At 29.7% G+C, this 23,327-nt stretch overlaps 1 protein-coding gene across 1 annotated transcript in view; it reads right to left on the bottom strand.

Annotated features, from left to right (window-relative positions):
- Positions 1-23,327, bottom strand: part of LOC113366899 (heterogeneous nuclear ribonucleoprotein C-like) — a 390,018-nt gene that overhangs the window by 46,542 nt on the left and 320,149 nt on the right. The window contains exons 3-4 of the mRNA XM_026608545.1: positions 23,165-23,326; positions 12,274-12,381 (exon numbers count right to left, since the gene is read on the bottom strand). Of these exons, the coding sequence (XP_026464330.1) occupies positions 12,274-12,381; positions 23,165-23,326 (270 nt within the window). The remainder of the gene's footprint in view (positions 1-12,273; positions 12,382-23,164; position 23,327) is intronic.

Here is a 23,327-nt window from a genome sequence, read left to right as displayed (position 1 = left end):
GAGTTGCATCAAATTGATGGGAACTATTTTAATCATTGCATTTAATTGAAACACCTCAAACTATTAGCAATATATGTATATATATATATATATATATATATATATAATATTTTATTGAATACGAAGAAAAAATTACATTATGAACCTCCTCTTTACCAAATCAAATAAATTAGTTTATTCCAAGTACGTATACCAGCAGCGCATTGATTTGCATTTTGTTACAGCTACAGTATTGCAATTTAATATGGAAATGAAAAGTTGAATTTTTAAATATGGTAATAAATGTTACTGGAAAAATGATATATTCTATTATTTGATTCTCAAAGTGTATTTTACGATGAATTACATTTTGTATTGGAAGCTTTTGATCGTTTGGTGTAAATTTGAAGCGTAGTAGTGAATTGTAGAAATTAAGTTATCTATAAAAAATATGCGAGGTATATAACTAGAAATCGCATATCTAGAGTAACTTGCAAATTGGACTCGAGTAATAAAAATTAATTAACAAATTAAATTTTATAATTTTGGCACAACTGTAACCTGCGTCACAAACTTTTGCACAACTGTACCTAGTGTCTCCTACTTGAAAAATAGGAGAGTGAGAGGAGAGCATCTAGTTGGATTTATTATATCTAAATTAAAAATTTTATTATCTATTCGCCATCAATATTAATAACAATAATATCACCTCCAATTGGTCGACATATCGCTCAAGTTTTATAACCTTGTCCAAACACAAAGGCCTATCCATAGAGCTCCTGCCTTCGGCGAGTGTGTAGCGCTGTGATTTATTGTCGAATTCCGGTTGTACTACGGAAAGGTTTGGTCTGTTCGACTAATACATTCTCAGAGTATTGAAACGGGTCGTAAAGTCAAACATGTATGGAATACGATATTTGTAGAAGACTTATCGGATAACACTTCCGTCTCTCCGAACGGTTTTAGTGTCGCAATTCAATAATTCGGACTGGCACAAAGCTCCCAAGCGTGGGACTCCATGCTGAGACAATCGAGTTGAGATTTAATAAAGATTTTTAGAAAAAAAAAACACTTTTTAGATATATTCGAAATTCTTAATTAATACATGAAATAGTTAATTCTGCAGGTTTAATATCTGTGTCCATAAACTTATCCTCTACTAAGAATAATTGTAAGTGAAATAAAATATAATCTTGCACTTCATGTGTTACCTCAACTGATCTTCGAAGACAATACAAAGTTCAAAACAAGTGAGATCTTTTTAGTTTAAGAATTGATAAAACAATGTCATATTGAAGCTAATCTAAGACTAAATCTAACATTATCTTATCAATTGTTAAACTAAGAAGATCTCACTGGAGTTCTTCTTAGACATCGCTCTCAAATATTGTCAATTTAGCTTATAGGAATCCTTATGTATTTCTGATTGCTGAATCTTATAATCATCTAAATTGACAAATGAGTTTTTGCGTAAAAGTTATGACTTCGAATCAAATTTTTTTGTTCTCTCAAATGTGCCAATAATAGTCGAAAAACTGTCTTCAATTACACGGTATTTCAAGTAGGCATTTTATGCTACCTATTTGCTCTTGAATCTATTTAAAGCAAAATCTACAAGCAATTTATTTTCTTAGGCAAATAGTTTTAATGTTATACTATGCTTTATAAAATTGCACATATTGGATAACTTGTCAATAAAATAGTAAGTCATAAATTTATAAAATATCACAGTTAGAAACAGTTGCTGAAGTGTTTATCACTTTTATTGAGGTCCTTGCATTGGGGTCTATTATAAAACCATATAATCAAAGATCCTATCCATATATTTAATTTTTTTTTTATATAATGCTTATGTTCTTAGATATTTAGCTTAATCTAGTTTGTAAACTGCATTAATATTATACTTACTTACAAATCTTGTTATAATATTCAAAACGCAATTTTGCAAATTTAAATATAATTTTTTATTGAATATAGCCCTGATACGATCTGTTATCATGCTTGATGATGATGCGGTTTATTGAGTTAATTAAGCCATATGTCTAAAAAAAGATCAGCTCAATTGTTAATATAATTATTTATCATTCGCATATTTTGGAACCTAAGTTATGATACGTTAGGTTCCAAAATATGCAAATATTAAATAATTATATTAGCAATTAAGCTAATCATTTCTTCGATATATGGCCTAATTAACTCAATAATAATGTAGTTTACATTATTATCACGCACAATAATATAATATTTCTAAAGATATTTGGCCTAATCATGCTCATTAAGTGCATTAATATTTAAATCAATAAACTCTAGCTCAAGCTGTTAAAGACAAAAGCAGTTCTCATATACAAAAAATTAAGGATCACCTTAACTAATTATTAGTTCTTTAACTGCTTCTCATAAGATGACTCAAAAAACTTTTTTCTATGACCATTATAAAATCACACCATGGAGAAATTTGTATGCATTTCTCTCTAAAATAGTGTTAGCTTAGAAAATCATTTGCTGGAGTAATGTTCTATACATTTTTTTTAAATATATTAGCTTCAATTTAATCCCATTATAATATCTAATATGATTGTATATAAAAGAGCTTTTTAGTTATCAATTTTATTTTTTTTAGACGCCAAGAAGAAATAAAGCGACTAGCAAGCAATCTTAATGAAAAAATCGATCCCAAATCAATTTATCCATCATTGGAGTCTATCAATTACATCGTTTTCATTCGATTGAATCTAATATGATTGTATATGGAAGAGGCAAGACAACCACGAGAAATTTTTATAAAAAAATCCGTAACAAATCAATCCATCCATCATTGGAGTCTACCAATTACATTGTTTTCATTTGATTGAATATAATATGTATATGATTGTATTGTATTATATATAATATTGTATATGATTGTATATGAAAGTTTTTTAGTTAACACCAATTGCATTCTTTTTAGACACTAAGAAGAAATAAAACGACCACAAGCAATCTTAATGAAAAAATTGATCACAAGTCAATCCATACATGATTGGAGTCCACCAATTACATTGTCTTCATTCGATTGAATCTAATATGATTGTATATGAAAGTGTTTTTTAGTTAACACCAATTGCATTCTTTTTTGACACCAAGAAGAAATAAAACTACCACAAAAAATCTTTATGAAAAATTCCGTCACAATTTAATCTATCCATCAATGGAGTCTACCAATTACATCGTTTTTATTTGATTGAATCTAATATGATTGTATATGATTGTATAATTTATAGTTTGGTGAAAAGTCTCAAACATAAATAATTGGTTAGCAAAGTATTGTTTAATATCAAAATTAACAAATTCTGAAATATCATAAAAATATTGAGATTTTAAAAATTTTAATAGTATTGTGGAATTTATGATTATTTATTTTTCGTATGTAAAGTGGTAGAAAGTTAAAAAGTTGAATTCCAAATCCGTCAATTGATTTAAAAGTTTAAATACTGGTGCTTTAATTGTTAACTTTATCGTCTTGTAATGAGAATTCGACATTGAAGACAAATTGAAACGTTCGGGATTATTTTTTATAAACGAGAAAGTAATGAGCAAAAATATACTGGGAACGGTAAGGATACTATGTTGACGAAAAATGTTTTACAAGAAGATAAACAACTAATAGAAAAAAATGTTCTCAAATATAGAAGTGTTTTGTAGTTAACAAAAAAAATCCATCACAAATCAATCCATCCATCATTGGAATCTACCAATTACATCGTTTTCGTTCGATTGAATGAAAAGTTTGTCTATGTCATTCAGCATCGTACTGGGAATTTGCTGATATCATGCGTTTGAATCTGCGAACCGGAACAGATGAGTTAACCACCTGTTTGTCGCGAGATTCTGCCATCAAAATGACACAGCACATCGGATAACCTGTTGATTCTTGCCGGAGCATCCTACAGTTTCTGAACTCTTGTTGTTTCGAGATACAAAAAGTAGGTTGTAAAATTACAAACTAGCAGGAGAGATGAAACAAGAGCGAAAGTGGAAATATGAGATAAATAAAATAGCTTGGAAAGGAATTTTCCAAGATACAAACAATATTAAATAAGGTAGCTTGGAAAGGAATTTTCAAGATGCAAATAATATTTAATTAAATGACAGATTGAAAATGGAATGTGTATTGAATTATTGAAAGTAAAAATTCATTTTTAAAAATTAAACGCATTTGAACCTAAATGGCATAATATTTACGCTGCTTTTTCACCTAATCGCATAGGTTTTGAACACATGCACAAGCATTAAATATTTGTAGTTTTTTCTTTAAACATTTTATATTGTAAGATACATAGCATCAATTGTCAAATATTGCCTTACTTCTTTTAGAAAATTTAATTAAGAAAGCAAAAAAATTATTTTTTATTTTAAATTATTAATTTTTATTTATGCTGTTTTTCCACCTAATCGCATAGGTTCTGCACACTTGCACAAATATAAAATATTTGTAGTTTTTTCTTTAAACAATTTATATTGTAAGTCAAATAGCATCAATTATCATATATTTTCTTTCTTCAGATCAAATTTCAATTAAGAAAGCAAGAAAATGATTTTAATAGACAAAAAATTTCAATCATATTCCTTGTTCTGTAACATTCACACCTAGGATGTAGGAAGTATAATATAAGGAATATTTATATTTAGGGTAGGTCGGGAAATAAATGTTCAATTTGGCTTTTCGCAATTATAATGTGAACACCAAAGCAACTACTTCAAAACAAATAACATAAATCAACCAAACAACTATCTAACTATGTCAAGTAACTATCTAACTATGTCTAAAAATTTCCTGCTCAATCATCATGGTAAAATTAGGATTTTTTCGATATTTTTCAAAAATTTGTAACCTGGTTCTTTTTGCCCTAGACTCTGCAAAAAGCGACGTTCAGGGGACGAAAAGATCCACCGTTTTATTTTCAATTTTATAGTTTTAAAGAATAATAGTTTCAGTATTTAGTCAATGCGATGTAATTTATTTAAAACCGCGGAAAAAAACCATAATCGACAAATGTATTTTTAAACATAACAAACACTAAATTTCCAACTCTTACAACTATCATAAATCTTATTTTGGTAAGTATTTCTGTTTAATTTATTATATATCCGACCGATGTATATTAAAAAACAATTAATACAAATAATATGAATGCAAATCATGTTTGAAATACATATTTTATGGGTACATTAAATTACAAAATGTATTGTATTGGATAAAGCCTTCATATAGAACTTTGTCAGAAGAATCTATCACCATAGCAAAAATAACTAATTATTTGATTTAGCTTTTGTAAAATTGCTTTTTCGAACTTATTATACATTTTTATTTTTAAGTTTCTTATTATTTGCAATTTGCCGGTATAAAAGATTAGAGATTTTTTTAACCCTTACCATATGTAAGATATTCTAGAACTATAAATAAACTGTTGAGTTTAACTTAAAAATGACACGACTTCTTATGAAACAATTCAATAACGTGTTCCTAAAATTTATGTTCAGATAACGTAAAGTAAACAATGATGCCCAAAAACAAATAAACTAAGAATGAAAAAAAAACTACATTACAATATTGACAATGTGGCCATTTATCACGTAGTAGCCGAGTCGCCCGATTCAAGGCCATAGCTGGATACATATTTTTGGTCCCCTACTCGTTGTTATATTGTTGTTCAAAATATTAGGAATATTTTATAACTTTACTTGTTTTTGAGATAACATGGTGGTCGACCTGCTTACCCCCGGATCTTTACGTACCGCTCTATCCTATTACAAAATTCTATTACCGACTACAAATGCAAGTATCCATTAACTTACAAAACGCACAAATAAAAAATGACTGCTCAGATAATATAAATTAAAGAAGTATAATTAGCTAAACCATATGCAAAAATTCCAACGATATAAACGTTTATCGCACAGCTAATTAGAATTATATATGATATGGATTTATTAGTCTGTCCCCAGAACCGTAACGACCAGTAAAGTTGAATAAAATATTATTTTAAACTGCAAACTATATACTCCGCTGCGGCAATCCAAGATCCACCGAAGTCGTGGAACGGGGGCAGAACTGATGTCAGTTGGCGAGTAGGTGCATAAGGGAGGCGTCAGTTAGCGTGACTAACTTTCCCAGTGGTGTGTATAGCGAATAGTGTGTGTATTAAAGTATATCTGTATACCTATATGTGTAATATTGTGAATTATCGCCCGGCTAGTATATTTTCCGTTCCGCTGTGTTTCGCACCCTCCACCCCCAAGAAAGCGGATGCGTCAGTGCCGCATTTGTAATGCAGTCTCATTAAAAAGAATAATGTAATCTCATTTTATTATTTACTATATATATGTAGCAACTTTAAACTGTGGGATCCGGCATAAATAAAAAATTACATAAGACCTACAGACATCAATGTCAATATATTGTGCTTTCAACGCTATTGATTATGGCAACTGCTAAATATAATTTTTTGAATGAGAGTACTTCGAAGTTATTGGAAACCAATAAACATAATAGCTTTCATTTTTATCACAAATATTTATTAAATTTATTGATTGAAGGTATAAAAGCGCTAGTCCTTTATTATGACAAGTATAGCTCGTCTGGGCCCCGGGCGGGCGTAGCTCAGTCAGTAGCATGCCTAACTCGCACACCAGAGATCCTCCGATGGAGACCTGGCACTGTCGTAGTATTTGAATTTTTAAGTTAAAATTGAAGAGAAACTAGTGGGGTGTATGGCATCGTGCCTTAAGACAAATTGCTGGAACTTCCCGTACCGTAACGAAATGTTCGAGGAATACTGAATGTTTTCAAACAGTATATTATCAATATTGTAACATTGTTTAATATTTATAAAAATTATATAAACTGAATTGCAAAGTTAAAATTATTTGTTTAAAGTATATTAGAACTTTAGTCAGAATTAAAAATAAAATTTGAATTATTTTCGATATACAAAAAAAAAAAAATTTATTCCAAAATCAGTTGTTTTGTTAAAACAAGCTGAAAGTTCTTTGAATCACTTGAATTGAACGCTTAGTTCTCCCAAAAACTGCCATTTTTTGCACATTTAGCTCTGTATCTTCGAAATGGCTGGGCCTGCCATTTCCAAAAACTAACAATCACTTCTCCCAATCATTACTAATTGAATTGAATTGAACGGATGCTCCGTTCATACAAAAACTCGATTTTTATTTTCTGCACTCTTTGCTCCGTATCTCCGTAACGGCTAGACCTGCCTTTGCCAAAAATTAATCAGCACATCTCCTTATCAATAGGAATCGAATGTTTTTTGAACCATTCAAATCGGTTGATCCGTGCGCCCGAAAACATGAACGAAAAATTGTATCCATGCATATATACACACACACAATCCATTTTTTCTGAGGTATGCCAAAGTGTTCAGAAACCTTCAAAACGTCGAGAAATGTAAACATTTTCAATCTCGATTTTCGGCCCATTACAATAACTTACCCTACGGGAAGTTAATAAGAAAAATAAGAAAAACAGGGTTAGTGTATAAAGTAGGATCTTTATAAAAAAATATTGAAGAAATTTGTAAAAAATATGATGGCTGTTAAATAAAGTATATATTATATTGTAAAAAAATGTATTGAGAAAATTAAGTGATAAAAAGAAAAAACCAGCATATAAAAAATGTAGTAAAGGATATGAAAATGTTTAATTATAATAGTATATTTCAGACAAAAAATAAACATTAGCTAGCTTTTATTGTTGAATTATGGTATATTGAATTTTTTTAGATCGATAAAGTTATATATTATAAAATACCTATACTGTATTGTAATAAAGTACGCTAAAATATAGTTTATATGAGTTTAATAATAAAAGAATGAATTAGTTAGTTCAAAAGGTGCGATTCAAACAAATATCTAGTTTATTCGTATAATTTTTCAGGTTTTGAAGTTTGAACAAATTTGAATACAGTTCTAAAAAATGTGCTAGCTAGCACTATCTATTCTAGAATATGTCCAATAGAACAATTTTATATTTTTATATTTTCACACGTGAGCAATTTACCTTTATTATTTCTTAAGAAAATTTATCATCATATTATAATAAAAAAGCGATTAGTAGCAGTTACAAAAATACGATTCTGTGAATTCCATAGGGTTCGCGAGGGTGTATTCATTTTTCACTAATAGCCGTAGCACGGCGTACGCTCTTCGGTTTGCAAAGGGGTTAGAAATTTCCTAGGGTTGGTCAGGCGGCAGGTGAATTATATTTTTTCAGATTATAAGTGGATCTTTTAATAGTATATATAATGTATATATATACATATACTAGAAGCTAAATTCAACGTTGTATTAATTGTTTCGTATAATTATAGAGATGTGTGGATACGACTCAGGTTATATTTTATATTTGATTATAATACAAATGATGAATTTTGAATTGAAATTCATCATTCATACATTGAAATTTTCAATGCATATTAAATATTGAAGTATTATATTTTTGGCTACCTTACAACTATATTTAGCACAATCGCATGCTCTTACTTTTCTCAGAAGTTGTACAGACTTTTTTTTACGATTTTGATGGAACTTTGTAAGGGTATAAATTTGATAATAGTCTGAAATAACATACCAAAATATTATAGGCCTACAATAAGCTTGTTGAATTATAAAAAAAAATGAACAAAGTTTGGAATTGCGCCCAGCGCTTAAGTGATTCTAAGCAGAATCTATGCCTTTCGTGGCACCATACCATATGCAGGCACCGGTTTCTTAAGTATATGCTGATTACAGTTGACTTCCACACTTTAAAAATAACATTTTTGGAGAACCGAAATGAATAAAATTAAATGTGTTTAAACAATTACAGATAGAAATATGTTAGGAAAAATGAATTTGGAATATATTAATATATTAATTTTTAGTGAAAGCGAAAATTGTATTTTTGATATAACAGTTAAACCTCTTTCCTAAATAGCTGAATCTTAAATTTTATTGAATAAACTATGTGTAGAATCGAGAAGTTAATGCAACTTGCCTTAAAACATAGATCTTGTACATATTGTGTTCTAAACTAATAACTGAAGCCGCACCTAATTGATTTTTATTTGACGTATGAACTTTTGTATAAAAATTTTATATTTGTTTATGATTAAAAACAGGAAAAACAAAATATTCCTCTTTTTTGTGGTGTTAACAGGTCAATGTTTCAATATACTTCATATGTATTTTGAATCAATTCGTCTAATAATATTTACTTTCGGCTCAGTATGATATATAAATTAACCCAATCTGCCATAACACCATTCCACACGACATTGATTAATGAACACTTCATTGCCTTCATAGCAAAAAAATACTTTCTCTATGCAAGTGTAATAAAGTCATAACCGTTCACAACAGGTATACGGTACTCACATGATATTCATTTTTTCAATATATTTCAATTTCAACGCATTATTGTTCACATGTACAATCGTCATAATTGCGTTAACAGCCCTCCGAGCGACGAATTCACAGTCGGCCGCGTCGACCATTGGGGCTTCGCGTGCGTATTCGGAGTTGGCGTCGCCGGAATGTTCGGAGTTTGGGGATCAGATCTGGGGGAATACCACGGTGTCTGGTACAAGGTGATCCGAACAAACCCCGGGGCCGGCATAAACATTATACAGGCCCGTATTGTCACGCGATATCATCGCGCCGATGATTCACATAGCGCGTTCGCAAAGCCATTCCACGGAAACTTCACACTGACATTGACTGAAATAGGCGGACCCGTCGTCGGCTAGAGGAGGTAGCGTTTCGGCGGAAACAGCGCGATTTAGTCATTGTTTATTGCTTTTATTCTTTGATTGCGGGGAAACTGTTTGTAAAGAAAACATGCGAAATATTTCCAGCGAGGGCGGAGAAATGAGAAACATGATTGTTCTTATAATGACCTTCAAACATTTGATGGAAGTATTATTAATTATTGGAATTATGAAAATAACCATGCAAACTTAAAATTCCATGTAACTAATAACCGATTATGCAATTTTATATTACACTGGACGAGACATTAGATATTATAGATGAGGATGTATTTTGAAATATTTTCTAAAACGACTGAGCAATTATTATCAGAACGTGGTGCATTAACACTAGTTAATAGTTAGTAAAAAATTAAAATTCTTTGAAAACATTGAAAAAATGAGATTTCTGGAAAAGTGGAAATTTTTGAGAAAATTTTACTTTTAGAGTTCATTATTGGATTTCCGAAACCGCTAAACCTGCCTTCACAATAATTTTGCCAATTCTTCATTTTGTAAATACAAGTATAACGTTTTTACCTCGTAGTTTCTATAGAAACTACAGCTGGACCTGTCTGGACCAAAAACTAGTGAGCACGTCTCCTTATCAATAGGAATCGAATGTTTTTCGAACCGTTCAAACACATAATTTTTTCTAATATATGCCAAAATGTTCACAATGTTTTGGAACGTAAATTTATATAAAAAGTTTCATTTCCGATTTTTGCGATTATTATAATTCACCCTAGAGAAAGTTGAAAGCGTAATTGCAATTTGAACGTAAATTTATTAAATCAAAAAAATGTGTGCTGTTGTGAATATTTTTATCGATTTGTAGAGATTTTACACTATTTTCTTTGTATCACTGAAACAGCAGGACCTGTCTCATCCAAGTCCATTGTAAAAACTAATCAGCATTCTAAAATTTTTGAATCAAACTCATACTAGACACATACTTCAATTCTTTTTAAGGTATGATGAAATGTTCAGAAGATCTTGAAACTTAAACATATGCAAAAATTTTCATTTTCGTTTTTTTCGCGAATACGATTATAAAGAATATAAATCTGGTCTTGATTATTAGTATTAGAAATTATATATATAACTAGCACACCCGACGAACTCCTTTTCGCCACCAGATGGTTTAGTGAGAAAGATGAAAAAATTTTTGTTTGTTTTATATTTGAAAAAAAAAAAATTGATTTTATTGCACAACAGTAATGAATTTATTTCGATTACAAAAATAAAGTGTTTTTTAGTTGAACTTCTCTTCTCTAGTAAATGAAAGTGAATTCGCAAATTATCCGTTTCATTGAAGTGCTCGTTGGTAAACCACATTTTTTGTTGATTTGTTTTGTTTGTCTGACTTTAACACAAACAAAGCGGATGGTTTTCTAACTCGTGAGCAGGCAACGTGTAACTGCCCATGTAAAAAACAATGATTTTCTAAGTAGCACGATGCCATGCACCACTAATTTTCTTAGCTATAAACCTTGCGGAGCCCGAGACCTTTCCAACGAATGCAAAATTGTCGAAATCGGTTCGTGCGTTCTGGAGTTAAATCGTCAGGAAGGAAAACCCGACTTATTTTTATATATATGTAGACTATTGATTTTATGAATGAGTTGGAATTTTATAACGTAATTAATACATTCATAAAATTAATATCTTGTATGTTATTTATATTTTCTACTACTTTCGTTATCCACTCGTGTGCATGGAAAATAATAGAACTTCTAAATAATAGAAATTTTCTTTGCATGCCTGTACATTTCCTTTCTAAGAATAAAAAATAATTCATCGCTTGCCATATTAAATCAAGACCCTTCTAAACGATTCACATAAGCTAGTGCATAATCAGCAAAGCGCGGTGTGTTATTTAGGATCTCTGTCATTTGCATAAATTTGTTGTATTACTGCAAATATTCTGCAATCGTATGCTATCCGAGCACACTGTCCGAATAATTTTCTGTATGTACCGATTCCGGTTCCCAGTTCCGGCTACGGAGGCGGGAAATTTGATAACATATCGCATGACACAACTCTACAATGTATCTACCACGCCGAATGAGATTTGTATATCGTTGAGATTTATTAAAAAGGGTGTTGCTCAAAATTTTTGTTACTTACATAATAATTTTCTTGTGGCAGATAGAGAAGAATTATTGTAGATTCGCTATACTTTTTATAACACATTGTATGCTGCATTATCATTCGTAACTTTTTCACTGCAAAAATGTACTATGCAGGAACGACACTGCTGTACGAGCCAGCATGCCACCAAAGTATTTGATACGCAACATATTCAAAGAGTTTCCAATAATTATTAATAAAAATATGTTTAAAATTCAGAATTCCACTTGTAAAAAACTAATAAGAATTCTAAATAAATAAACGTAAAATGATAAATATTGAACAATAGAAGCAAATTCGTACGCACAGGGGGCATATAAGTCTATTAGCGATGCTCGGAGTGATTGGATTAAATTCATAAATAAAAAAAAAAACTCACCCAAGACTTGTCCAAGAACTGTCCTGCCATCTTCTCCTAAACAAGCACTTCTTGCATCAAATGGATTTCCAAACTGCACAAAGGCATAACCCTTGTGCATAGAAATTCCTGAAAACAATAATAAAAATTCAATTGTAATATTTGTTATAAATGAAATAAAGTATATCCCTAATTAGGACATAATAATATTATACATATAACGTGTAACAAATCTCTATGAGCTAGAGTATTTCTATCACTATCAATATCATCTATAGTAAGCACTAATTAAAACAAACTGTGTATCTATATAGACTAAAAAATTATATGACAAAATATTCAAAGGAAGGTGTAGTTGGACCGTAATAATATGCTTGATAAAAATCACGCAACAAATCTTTTTGAGCTAGAAGAATTCAATTTATGCAAAAAAAAGAAAAACTAGTGGGGTGCATGGCATCGTGCCTTAAGGCAAATTGCTGGAACTTCCCGTACCGTAACAAAATATAAATACTGAATACTAAATGTTTTCAAATAGATTATTATTAATATTGTAACATTGTCTAATATTTATAAGAATTATATAAACTGAATTGCAAAGTTGAAATTATTAGTTTAAAATATATTAGAACTATAGTCAAAATTAAAAATAAAATCTGAATTATTTTCGATATACAAAATATTTTTTTTGAAAAAAAAGAAAAAAAAGTTGAAACAAGAATTTTTTTTTTGCAAAATCAATTATTTTGTTAATCCAAGCAGAAAGTTCTTTGAATCATTTAAATCGGACGCTTAGTTCTCACAAAAACTGCCATTTTTTACACATTCAGCTCCGTATCTTCGAAATGGCTGGGCCTGCCTTTGCCAAAAACTAATAAACACTTCTCCCAATCATTACTAATTGAATGTTTTTTAGATCATTCAAATCGGATGCTCCGTTCTCTCAAGAACTCGATTTCTATTTTCTGCACTCTTTGCTCTTTATCTCCGTAACTGTTGGACCTGCCTTTGCCAAAAACTAATCAGCTCATCTCCCTATCAATAGGGATCAAATATTTTTTGAACCATTCAATTCGGTTGATCCGTGCGCCCGAAAACGAGACTGGAAATTTGTATCCATACATACATACACAAACACACATCCATTTTTTCTGAGGTATGCCAAAATGTTCAGAAACCTGCAAAACGTCGAGAAATGTAAAAATTTTCAATTTCGACTTTCGCCCCATTACAATAACTTACCCTACGGGTTCTATTACTGAAATATTGTGATATTATCGATACTGTGGTACTAATTAAAACATATATCGTATCTACAAAAACTAAAAAATCTCACGACAACATATCAGTCTTCGTTTCTCCATGTTTATAAGTTTTACTCCAAATTCAACTAAACCGAATGTAATCCAAAATCGTGTATCACATCAGATAGGATATAAAACAGATCTAAGCACATATGAGATATAAACAGACGCAGACGACAGAGAATTTGCAATACATATCAACAGTTTATTCTTTTTCGGTTCGGTAAACATTGGTATTCAGAATTCAATTGTCAATATAGTTCGGGTTGACGACAAGGGTTCGAATTCCTCTGGTTGCGTTAGTAACAAGAAACTGCAAAGTATTTGATTTTACTTAGAAATTTATAACTATCGTTGTAAACATATTTTATACATACATTTTTATTAGTAGAGATATAGAAAACAATATAAGACTTAAAATAATAACAGAGTAATGTAAAGAGGAGTTTTAAATGATTTCAATATCATTTATCAATTTTCATTTTCCATCCGTTTCGTTCAAAATTCAAAAATAAATCATAGTAAAATCGTTTCTTAGAATAAAAGAACATTTTTCGATTATACTGATTTATTCGTGCGACAGCGAACTTGTACGAAATGTGAAATGGAAAAAAGAATCAAAAGACGAAATAACAGTATTAAGATATCGAAGTTAAGTTTCTCATCAGACGAGATGTATATCTTGGTATTTCTTCATGTAGAAATGGGGTATTATCTTAGAAAATCATTTTACCTAAGACAACGCGAAAAACTTTTTACTCTTTTCCCGAACAAAATGAATAAGCCAAGGGCATTATTCCCAACCGAGCGAGCCAATCGTCTTACGGAGATTTCTTGTAGATTCGATTTTTGCTATATATACATCAGCTTCTGGTACGATGCATTTGTTTTGTAAAATCTTGTTCTGTTTTCATATTTCATTTGTCATGTAACACAAGAGGTTTTTTCACCGTCTGAACTTCTCATACTGTTTAAAAATAAATAATAATGAAATATGTAGGCGGTTTGTTTTGGCGAACCAAATACGTTAAACCATCATGAAGTATACATAGGGTAGAGAGGGGTTTAAAAGTTCCACCACCAATATCTTAAAAATAAGAAAATTTAGGATTTTTTAACCACAATATTTAAAAGTAGGGGGTAAATTTGTATTACCAGCCATCACCTTAAATTTTACGACTTCGCTATAAGGAGGCACACGAAATGTTTAAAAATCCATAACAAAGGTATTTTCTTTCATTATTAGATTTTTTGGTTGTGAGCACTGTTGTTTAGTTTTAATTCTTCATTGAACGTTATTAAACCATTTCATGGGATGTATGTTTTGTTATTTTTAAGTGAAATTTTACTTGGGTGGGGTAAAAAGGACCAACTGAACCTTCACGCTGGCAAAGGTGTGAGCAAGAAACATAGTAAAGAAAAACTTTAGATAAAAAAGCAATTTTACAAAAGCTACATTTAATTAATAGTTATACCAACTCTGCTAATGAATATTTCGGTCAAAATACTAGATCAAGGTTACATACAGCGTTACCTCTGTAATGAATGCTTCCATGAAATTTAGATTTGCAGTAGTTAAATATTGTAGCCAATATTTAATAAAGTTCCTTTAAAATTAAAAATAAGATTTTGGATCTGTTTGCCGACTGGCTATGCCATTTTACTCCTTCTATGGGGTAAAAAAAGACAGATGACAAACTTAACAAAAATAGTCAAAAAACATTTTTATAATTAGAAATTCAAAAGAAAAACACATTTCAATAATTAGGCAGTCACTGGGAATATTACATAAAATAATATGATGCAGTTTATATGGTATAGACCAGTGATCTGGGAACCTTTTTAATCACTACTCAAAAATATTTTTGGCAAAGTTGACGAAGAGAGACTACCCCCATACGGTCAACTACATCATCTACAGTAAAAATCAATTAAAAATACGTTTTTTTACTCCAAAAATTCTATTTTACCCCATTTGGGGTAATTCATGCCTGTCTCCCGACCACTGGTATAGAATATTGTAGCTACCATTCAGTGAAACCCTATGGCGTAAAAGGAGAGAGATAAATTTAAAAAATGGTAAAAAAACATTTTCCTATCATTAGAAATTTACTATAAAAAAGCATTTCTATTATTAGGAATTCACTGGAAATTTTGCATAATACAATGCGATGCATTTTACAATACATCATACAATATTTTTGTCTAACTTGGCAAAGAGAGACTACCCTCACACGGTCAACTACATCAACTACAAAAAATATCAATTAAAAATACGTTCTTTTTACCCCAAAATACCATTTTTACCCTATTTGGGGTAATTCATGCCGATATATTTGGACCTTTGCTCCCCGCCATACTCTATTTAAGTTTAATGGAAAACAGTTGGTTAAATAGTATAGAAAAAAAATAAAGTATTTATATTAATATCATTTATTATGTGTTCAATAAGTTTCGTTTTAATACCATTAGTCCATTACCATACCATTTTCAAGAGTCATAACCTCGTTGCCCCGCTGTATCGATTCCTACAACTCCTTCACTCCGCGTCATTGCTTTTAATTTCCGCGGATTTCTTTCTCGAATCTTAAAATCGGAATCGTTGGCCCGGTTGCTTTTCGACGGATTCGATGACGGGTACGCGAAGTAAACAAATCGCTTTACGCACAAAGTAATGTTTCATGTCATAGCTGCTCTGAACTCGTGTTCATAAGCTGCCGTACACCCGTACACTGTGTACCCGTAGACGGGGTAATGGGCTGAGAGAAAACCAATTCAATATCTACTTTATCACTCTCCCTCAGTTGCCATGTACAATGTCTAAACTATATAATACGAGTGCTAGTGAGGATTTTTAAACATTTTTTGGGTGAAATATAGTAATTATCTTGGATCAGAAATCAGGCAAAAAGAATTCTAGAGGTCAACGTTTTTTTAGGTTAATTAATTTTTTTAGACATTTGACTTTGTTTTGACCAAATTTTAATACCAAGTTTCAAGTAAATATATAATTTTATTTCATAACAAACAAATTTTGTCTGTTGTTTGAATCAAGCAACTATTAGGATATAAAAGGCAATGTTTTAAAATCTATAAAAACAGTTTTCTTTCTTTGTAGTTTTTTTGTTTATGAGCACTGTTGTTTACTTCACGAGACCTTAATAAAATTAAGGTTGTAAGGTAAAATCAAGTAAAATGGGGGTATTTGTTTTATAACAGGTATTGTTAATTTTAAGTTATATTCAACAGATGTTTTCATATAACCTCTATATAATAGCTTACATGTGGGTGAGATAAAAAGGCTCAATTAAACCTTTACCGTGGCAAAGGTGTGAACAATAAAAATTAAGGTTTTTTTTTAGGTTAATTAATTTTTTTAGACATTTGACTTTGTTTTACCAAATTTTAATACCAAGTTTCTAGTAGATATATAATTTTATTTCATAACGAATATTACACAAATATTGTCTGTTGCGTATGGCTTTAGCTTTAGTGTAACTTGCCGTAGAGTAAGTCGGGTAAAAAATCGTAAAATTTTGCTTTTCTTAACATTTCTAAGTCTTCTGAACCATAACTTTAAAAAAATGTATATGTGTGTATGTTTAGTATGTATGTATATATTATTTTAGTTCACGATTTCAAGAGCACGGATCAACAGATTTGTATGATTCTAGAAATAATATATTCGTTTTGACACGGAGACATGGTGATTAGTGTTTAGCAAAGCCAAGTGTAGCCGTTTCGAATATGCAAATAATGGCAATTCAGTATGTGAGAAAAAAATCGACCGATTAAAATCATAGATTTTGATAATATTAAAATATTTCTGCCATTTTTTTGAGTTTCGTACCTAGATATAATAATGTTTAAAATTCACTTATATAGCTCAAACAAATTTCTAGATAGTCAAGTCAAGTCGAGTCAAAAATTTTACAAAATTTTCAAAAAAGTCGGAACAAATTTCCTAGATAGTATGGATCAAGTCGAGTCAAAAATTTCAAGAAAAACATTTCACAAATTTTCAAAAAAAGTCGTAATTCTAAAGATATGAAATATTCTTAAAAATTCTCAAAAAAATCATTAATTTAAATAACTAATATTTTCAAATCATTGAAAACTGTTGAAACTTAAAAAAAAAAAAATTACGGTCCACTAGTTTATTAAATTGTTTATTTTATCTACTGCAAAATTGTCAAACTACGATTTAAAAGATTCTCTAGATGTGTAGAAGCATTCAGCAGTAGGAAATTTTTTTTTAAAAAATAATACAAAATTGGCAAAAAATTTTGTTTTCTGTTTTATAATAATCAGTACAAATAAGTCTTTTAATACTTATTGAAGTGATTCTCTAACTAACAATATAATATTTATCAGATTAATTTATATGTGTGTTTGAAAGTGTGTGTGTATGTATGCGAGTAAATGACATAAAGCCAAATAGCTCATAGAATTGTCATGTATACTGATTGCTATTGAAAATAAAATAAAAAAAATTTTTTAATAGTAAAATGTCAAACATGTAGAGAATACTTTATTCTGAGACACAATGATTTAAAACAAATTAATAAAAACATTGATTTAGTTCATTGATTTTTTTTAAATATGTATGTAATTAAATGCCAATATATTGCAAATACAAAACTTATTATAATACACAAATTATAATAAAATATAAATTACTTTTGGCATACCTAGTAGATTCGCCTTTGAATGTTATTTTTAGTTAACATTGTAAATTATTTATTGCAAGCAATCTCTCCTTATTGTTTATATAAAATAAATTACAGAATAAAATTAATAAAAAAACTTATACGGATGCAAAAAATGAATTAATGTATGTTATCGCCTCCACCTTTTTTTCTAAATCGTTTCCCTACATGTGCGCATTGTGCGAATCCTCGTAGACCACGGCGTAGCGCTTCCGATTCAGTTGAGTGGCGCAAAGTGAAGTGAACATGGGGAGAGACGAAAAAGTGAATCATAAAATTATAGAATTATGCTGTCAATTTGCATGGCTCGGAATCCCTTTAGAAAGCTTTTATAACGGAGTGATCTTAACGTCGCATGTGCCATTATTATGAATACGAGGGTATATGATCATATGTATTTGGTAGAAGCGAAAACATATACTTGATGAAATTTAATAAAATGCCAAAAATATTTTCATGTGTGATATTTGGAATGGTTTTAAGTAAATTTTGAAAACATAAATACACTATTGCAATCGGATAGATGCACATTTACAAATAACTTACTACTGTAAACAGAGCTTTCAGCCAAATGAGACTAATAATAAGATAAATATGGAATGTGGTTGTAATATGAAGTAGAGCGAGATTTGAAGGTCCACGAGTAAAAAGGTTCAATGATTGAATACTTAAATAATCACAAACATTGATTTAGTTCGTTGATTTTTATTAAAAAATATGTATGTAATTAATTAAGGAGTAAAGTTAGGATTTTTTAACAACATTATTTTAAAGTAGAGGGAAAAAGATGTATAAATCAAGCAACGTCGCTATCAGGAGATAAAAGCCATTGTTCGAAAATCTATGACGAAAGTATTTTCTTTCGTTGTTAGTTTTTTGGTTATGAGCACTATTGTTTAGTTTACGAGACCTTAATAAAAATGAGATAGTAAGTAAGTTAAAATCAAGTTACATGTTAACATTATTTGTTTTATAACAGTTATTGTTAATTTTAAGTTATTTTCAATATATGTTTTATATACCTCTATAAGAGCTGCATGTGGCTGAGGTAAAATGGACCAACTGAGCTCCTACCATGGCAAAGGTGTAACAATAAGATAAAAAAAAGAAAAAGTAATATATTGTGAAAAATGACATGTTGACAAGAAATAAGTTGACATAATTGTTATTCCAACTCTGCTAATAAATATTTCTGACAAAATGCTAGATCAGGGTTATATGCAGTGTTATCTATGAAAAAAATGTACCCATGTCATTTATATTTTGCATTGTTGTATAATATAGTTATTACCTCCGCAAAAACTCTTTAAAATTCAAAATAAGACATTGGACCTGATGTCCCCCTGGCCGCCCTATTTTACTCCTCTTATGGATGAAAAAGGACCAGGTGACAAATTTTTGGAAAAGCATGAAATTTCTACAAGGGAGAATCAGCTTAAGGTCACCTTACTAAATAGCTTATTATTTTATTCTTACATTTTTCAGTAAGTATTTTCTTATTTATTGTCAATACTTGTGCTAAATGGTATTATTTGTCAAACGTATGATAATCAATAGTTTATTGACCTAGACCTTCATTAATATTTAAGGTATAATTTATGATTCTACTATAGATTATACACTTAATGATGCGGTTTTATCAAAACAAAATAATTTAGGTATTATATAAGTTTTTCATATTAATAGATAGATAATATAATGAACATGGTATATCTACTCATTGTTAGTAGTCTGAAAAATTGATCAGACTGATAAAACGAGAAAGAAAGTGTAGAAATCGATTAGGCACATTAATTGAAAAATACAATTTAATATATTTTTTACAAATGATAATTCACAACAAATACATAACGTTAATTTATTCTTTATATAGGTACTTATTAAAATCCCTCGACATTAAGATAATTTATACTGAATCAGTGGAACAAAAAGAATTATGCTTGCTATTTTTCAAAAGTAGTATAGAACTATTTGATTGAAAATTTATTTTGTATATAAATATGAGTATATATATATACAGCATTATATATAATTCAAATTTCGTATTTCGTAAAATCGCTGGTTGTTTGATTTTGCATTTGTCTCCTCAAACGTTGTTTATTTTGATATGTATATCCAAAATTAATTCATGGCAATGAAACCATTAAAATCACGTATTTAAATAACCAATGGAGTTATGTATTTGTTTATGATCAATTGATGATCATTGATATATGTGCTATTCAGATTAATATTATTGCATATTTGATGTTACGCGAATGGTATCCTGATCGATTTAGGACTTGGTCATTTCGAAAAAAATAGTAATCAGGCTGCTGTTTATTAAAGTTTAGTGTCAATCCTAATTTTCCAAAATTATCACATGTTATTTTACTATAAAATACTATTTCTGCTTTTGCCCTCCTGAAATAATATTGTCATTTCACAATCAATATTTTGGATACATTCCATCATGAAATATTTGCTTGATTATTATTAATACTCATAATCAATCAAATACATAAGCTTATTTATTTCAATTCAATTGTATAGAATTGTAAATAATGTATAAAAGCCTTTACGTTTGGGCAATTGATTTTCATAATTCGAATTGATACACCACGCGATATTAATTCAGATCCATCGTGAATACTATTTATTCTAATTATATAATTATACAAATGAAAATGATAATGTTATTTATTCTAAATTTTGATAGTGGTATATATGATGTTTAACAATAAATTTATTTGCAATAGCAGATCCATGAAATATTAATAAATAAACTTTTGAAATGATCATTTTATCACATTAACTAATAAATTAATAATATTAGTGCGATTTAGGAGGAAAGCCGTAGCTGTGAATCTTCAACATGCTAAAGTATATGTATAAATATATATTACAAATATCCTATAATCTGCAGTTAGTTTTTTATGACATGAGAAAATCGATTATGAGTAATGGAATACGTAACAGAATTCGAAGGAAGAGATTGTGCGACGTCCGCTGTGGGACGTGATCTTTTTAAAATGCAAACGAGATCGATACAGCGAATCTATCGACGATATATTTATATTTTAGTAAACATTCAAGGAGTAATCAAATAAACTCTATTTCGGAACGGATATTATTATAAGCGTTAAGCTGAAAACTGATGTAAACTATTTTATGATCAACGCGCACGCTATCTGTTTGAAGAGATAAATATATATTAATAATATAAAAACACCACGTTATTAATAATCTACCGCTTATATAGATCATTGGATAGAGGTTATGTAATTTCCTTGAAATTTTGGTAGAGAGATATTACATTAAGTCATGTGATAAATTATGCTATTTTGTTAGGAGATACTGGATTTTAAGGTTATAATTCGAATATGTATGCAATGATGCATTCGAAGTATTATGCATTAGGGTAGGGCGGGGTACAAAGGCTTGATTTGACTTTGAGCAATTATTTTGTAAAAACCGATCAAATAACACATATCAAACAAACAACTATCTGACTATGTTCAGCAAAACTCCCGTCCACTTATTTAGTACAAAATACTTTAATGCAGAGAGATTTCAAGAAATACTAATATATAGAATAATTAGCTTTGTTTAAAATAACTAATAATTAAATTTTTCTATTAATATGCTTAATCGATTACTGCACTATCTTTCCCGTTTTATCAGTCTGATCAATTTTTCAGACCACTGACAATGAGTAGATATACAATTTTCATTATATTATCTATTTATCAATATGAAAAACTTATACAATACCTAAATTATTTTGTTTTGTAATATAATAAAACCGGAGCATCATTAAATGTATGTTCTATAGTAGAATCATAAATTATACATTAAATATTAACGAAGGTCCAGGTCAATAAACTATTGATTATCGTACGTATGACAAATAATACCATTTAGCACAAGCATTGAAGATAAATAAGATAATATTTACTAATAATAAAAAGAAGAAAAAGTATAAAACAATGAGCTATTGAGACATTAATACGAAAGATTGCAGGTGTACTTATTGGTCTTTGTTTCAAAATTTTAATAATTTTTATAATTAAACAACTTCTCACTATAATATTTTAAACTTTTCGGTTTGGCTATCAACTATATTACCATGCAAAGTTTCATCAAAATGTTGTAAACCTTAGGTTCTCCCTGTTCGCATTTTATATACAATTTTATCCACAATTGTACATATCAATAGGCTATTGAATATCATACGAATGATAAATAACTTAACTTGATCAATCAAACATAACTTCCAAGTGATATGAGTATATGTTTAAATTGTTTTACTAGATAAACTTGTAATTAATTTTTATAATTGAAACCACTTCTTATAGTCCTATATATTTTAAATGTTTGGTTTGACTATCAACTCTATCACCATGCAAAGTTTCATCAATATACGAGAAGGGTAACCTGAGGTGCTCCTTCTTAGTGTTTTATATACGATTTTATATGCAATTGTGCATATCAATAAACTATTGATTATTAATATTGATTAATAAATTGATATTGTTAATTTTTTTCGTATTTTTAGCCGTTTAGCTTGTAGAGTCTGTGTGTATATTCAAATGTTGAAAGGCAAAGTACGGTTAGGTTTGAGCAACTATTTACACTATTCGATATTTTTATAGAAAAACTATACAAAATATTATATCGTTAGAAAGGTCTCAAAATTCTTAGTTTTTTTGTCATATATCGCAACCTCGTATTTTAAACGGTGTGGCTTACAGGCGAGTTGCCGCCGTAAAATTCAAGAGTAATTATTATATGAATGGCTAATATCATGAGACAAGGTAATGTTTTTATCTACAATTATATATATATATATATATATATATATATATATATATATATATAAACTGATAAGCAAATAATTTCTAATTTCCAATCACTGACCTGCAAGACGTCCGTACCGCTGGAACATTCGCTCGACGTCGGTTTTGCTGCACTGGAACGTGTTCAGGTTGCCGACGAAGACGCGCGAGCTCACGGCTTGCGGGTCCTGAGAATTCGTCTGATTACTAACTTTGCTCATCTTCATCGTGGCGGCACCGCTTTC

Source organism: Ctenocephalides felis, unplaced genomic scaffold, assembly GCF_003426905.1.
Source record: "Ctenocephalides felis isolate EL2017-DRISC unplaced genomic scaffold, ASM342690v1 CF-g0.4_SCAFFOLD_01170, whole genome shotgun sequence".
Taxonomy (NCBI): domain Eukaryota; kingdom Metazoa; phylum Arthropoda; class Insecta; order Siphonaptera; family Pulicidae; genus Ctenocephalides; species Ctenocephalides felis.
The sequence above is the reverse complement of the archived record's forward strand: the minus strand, read 5'-3'. Positions and strand labels throughout refer to the sequence as shown.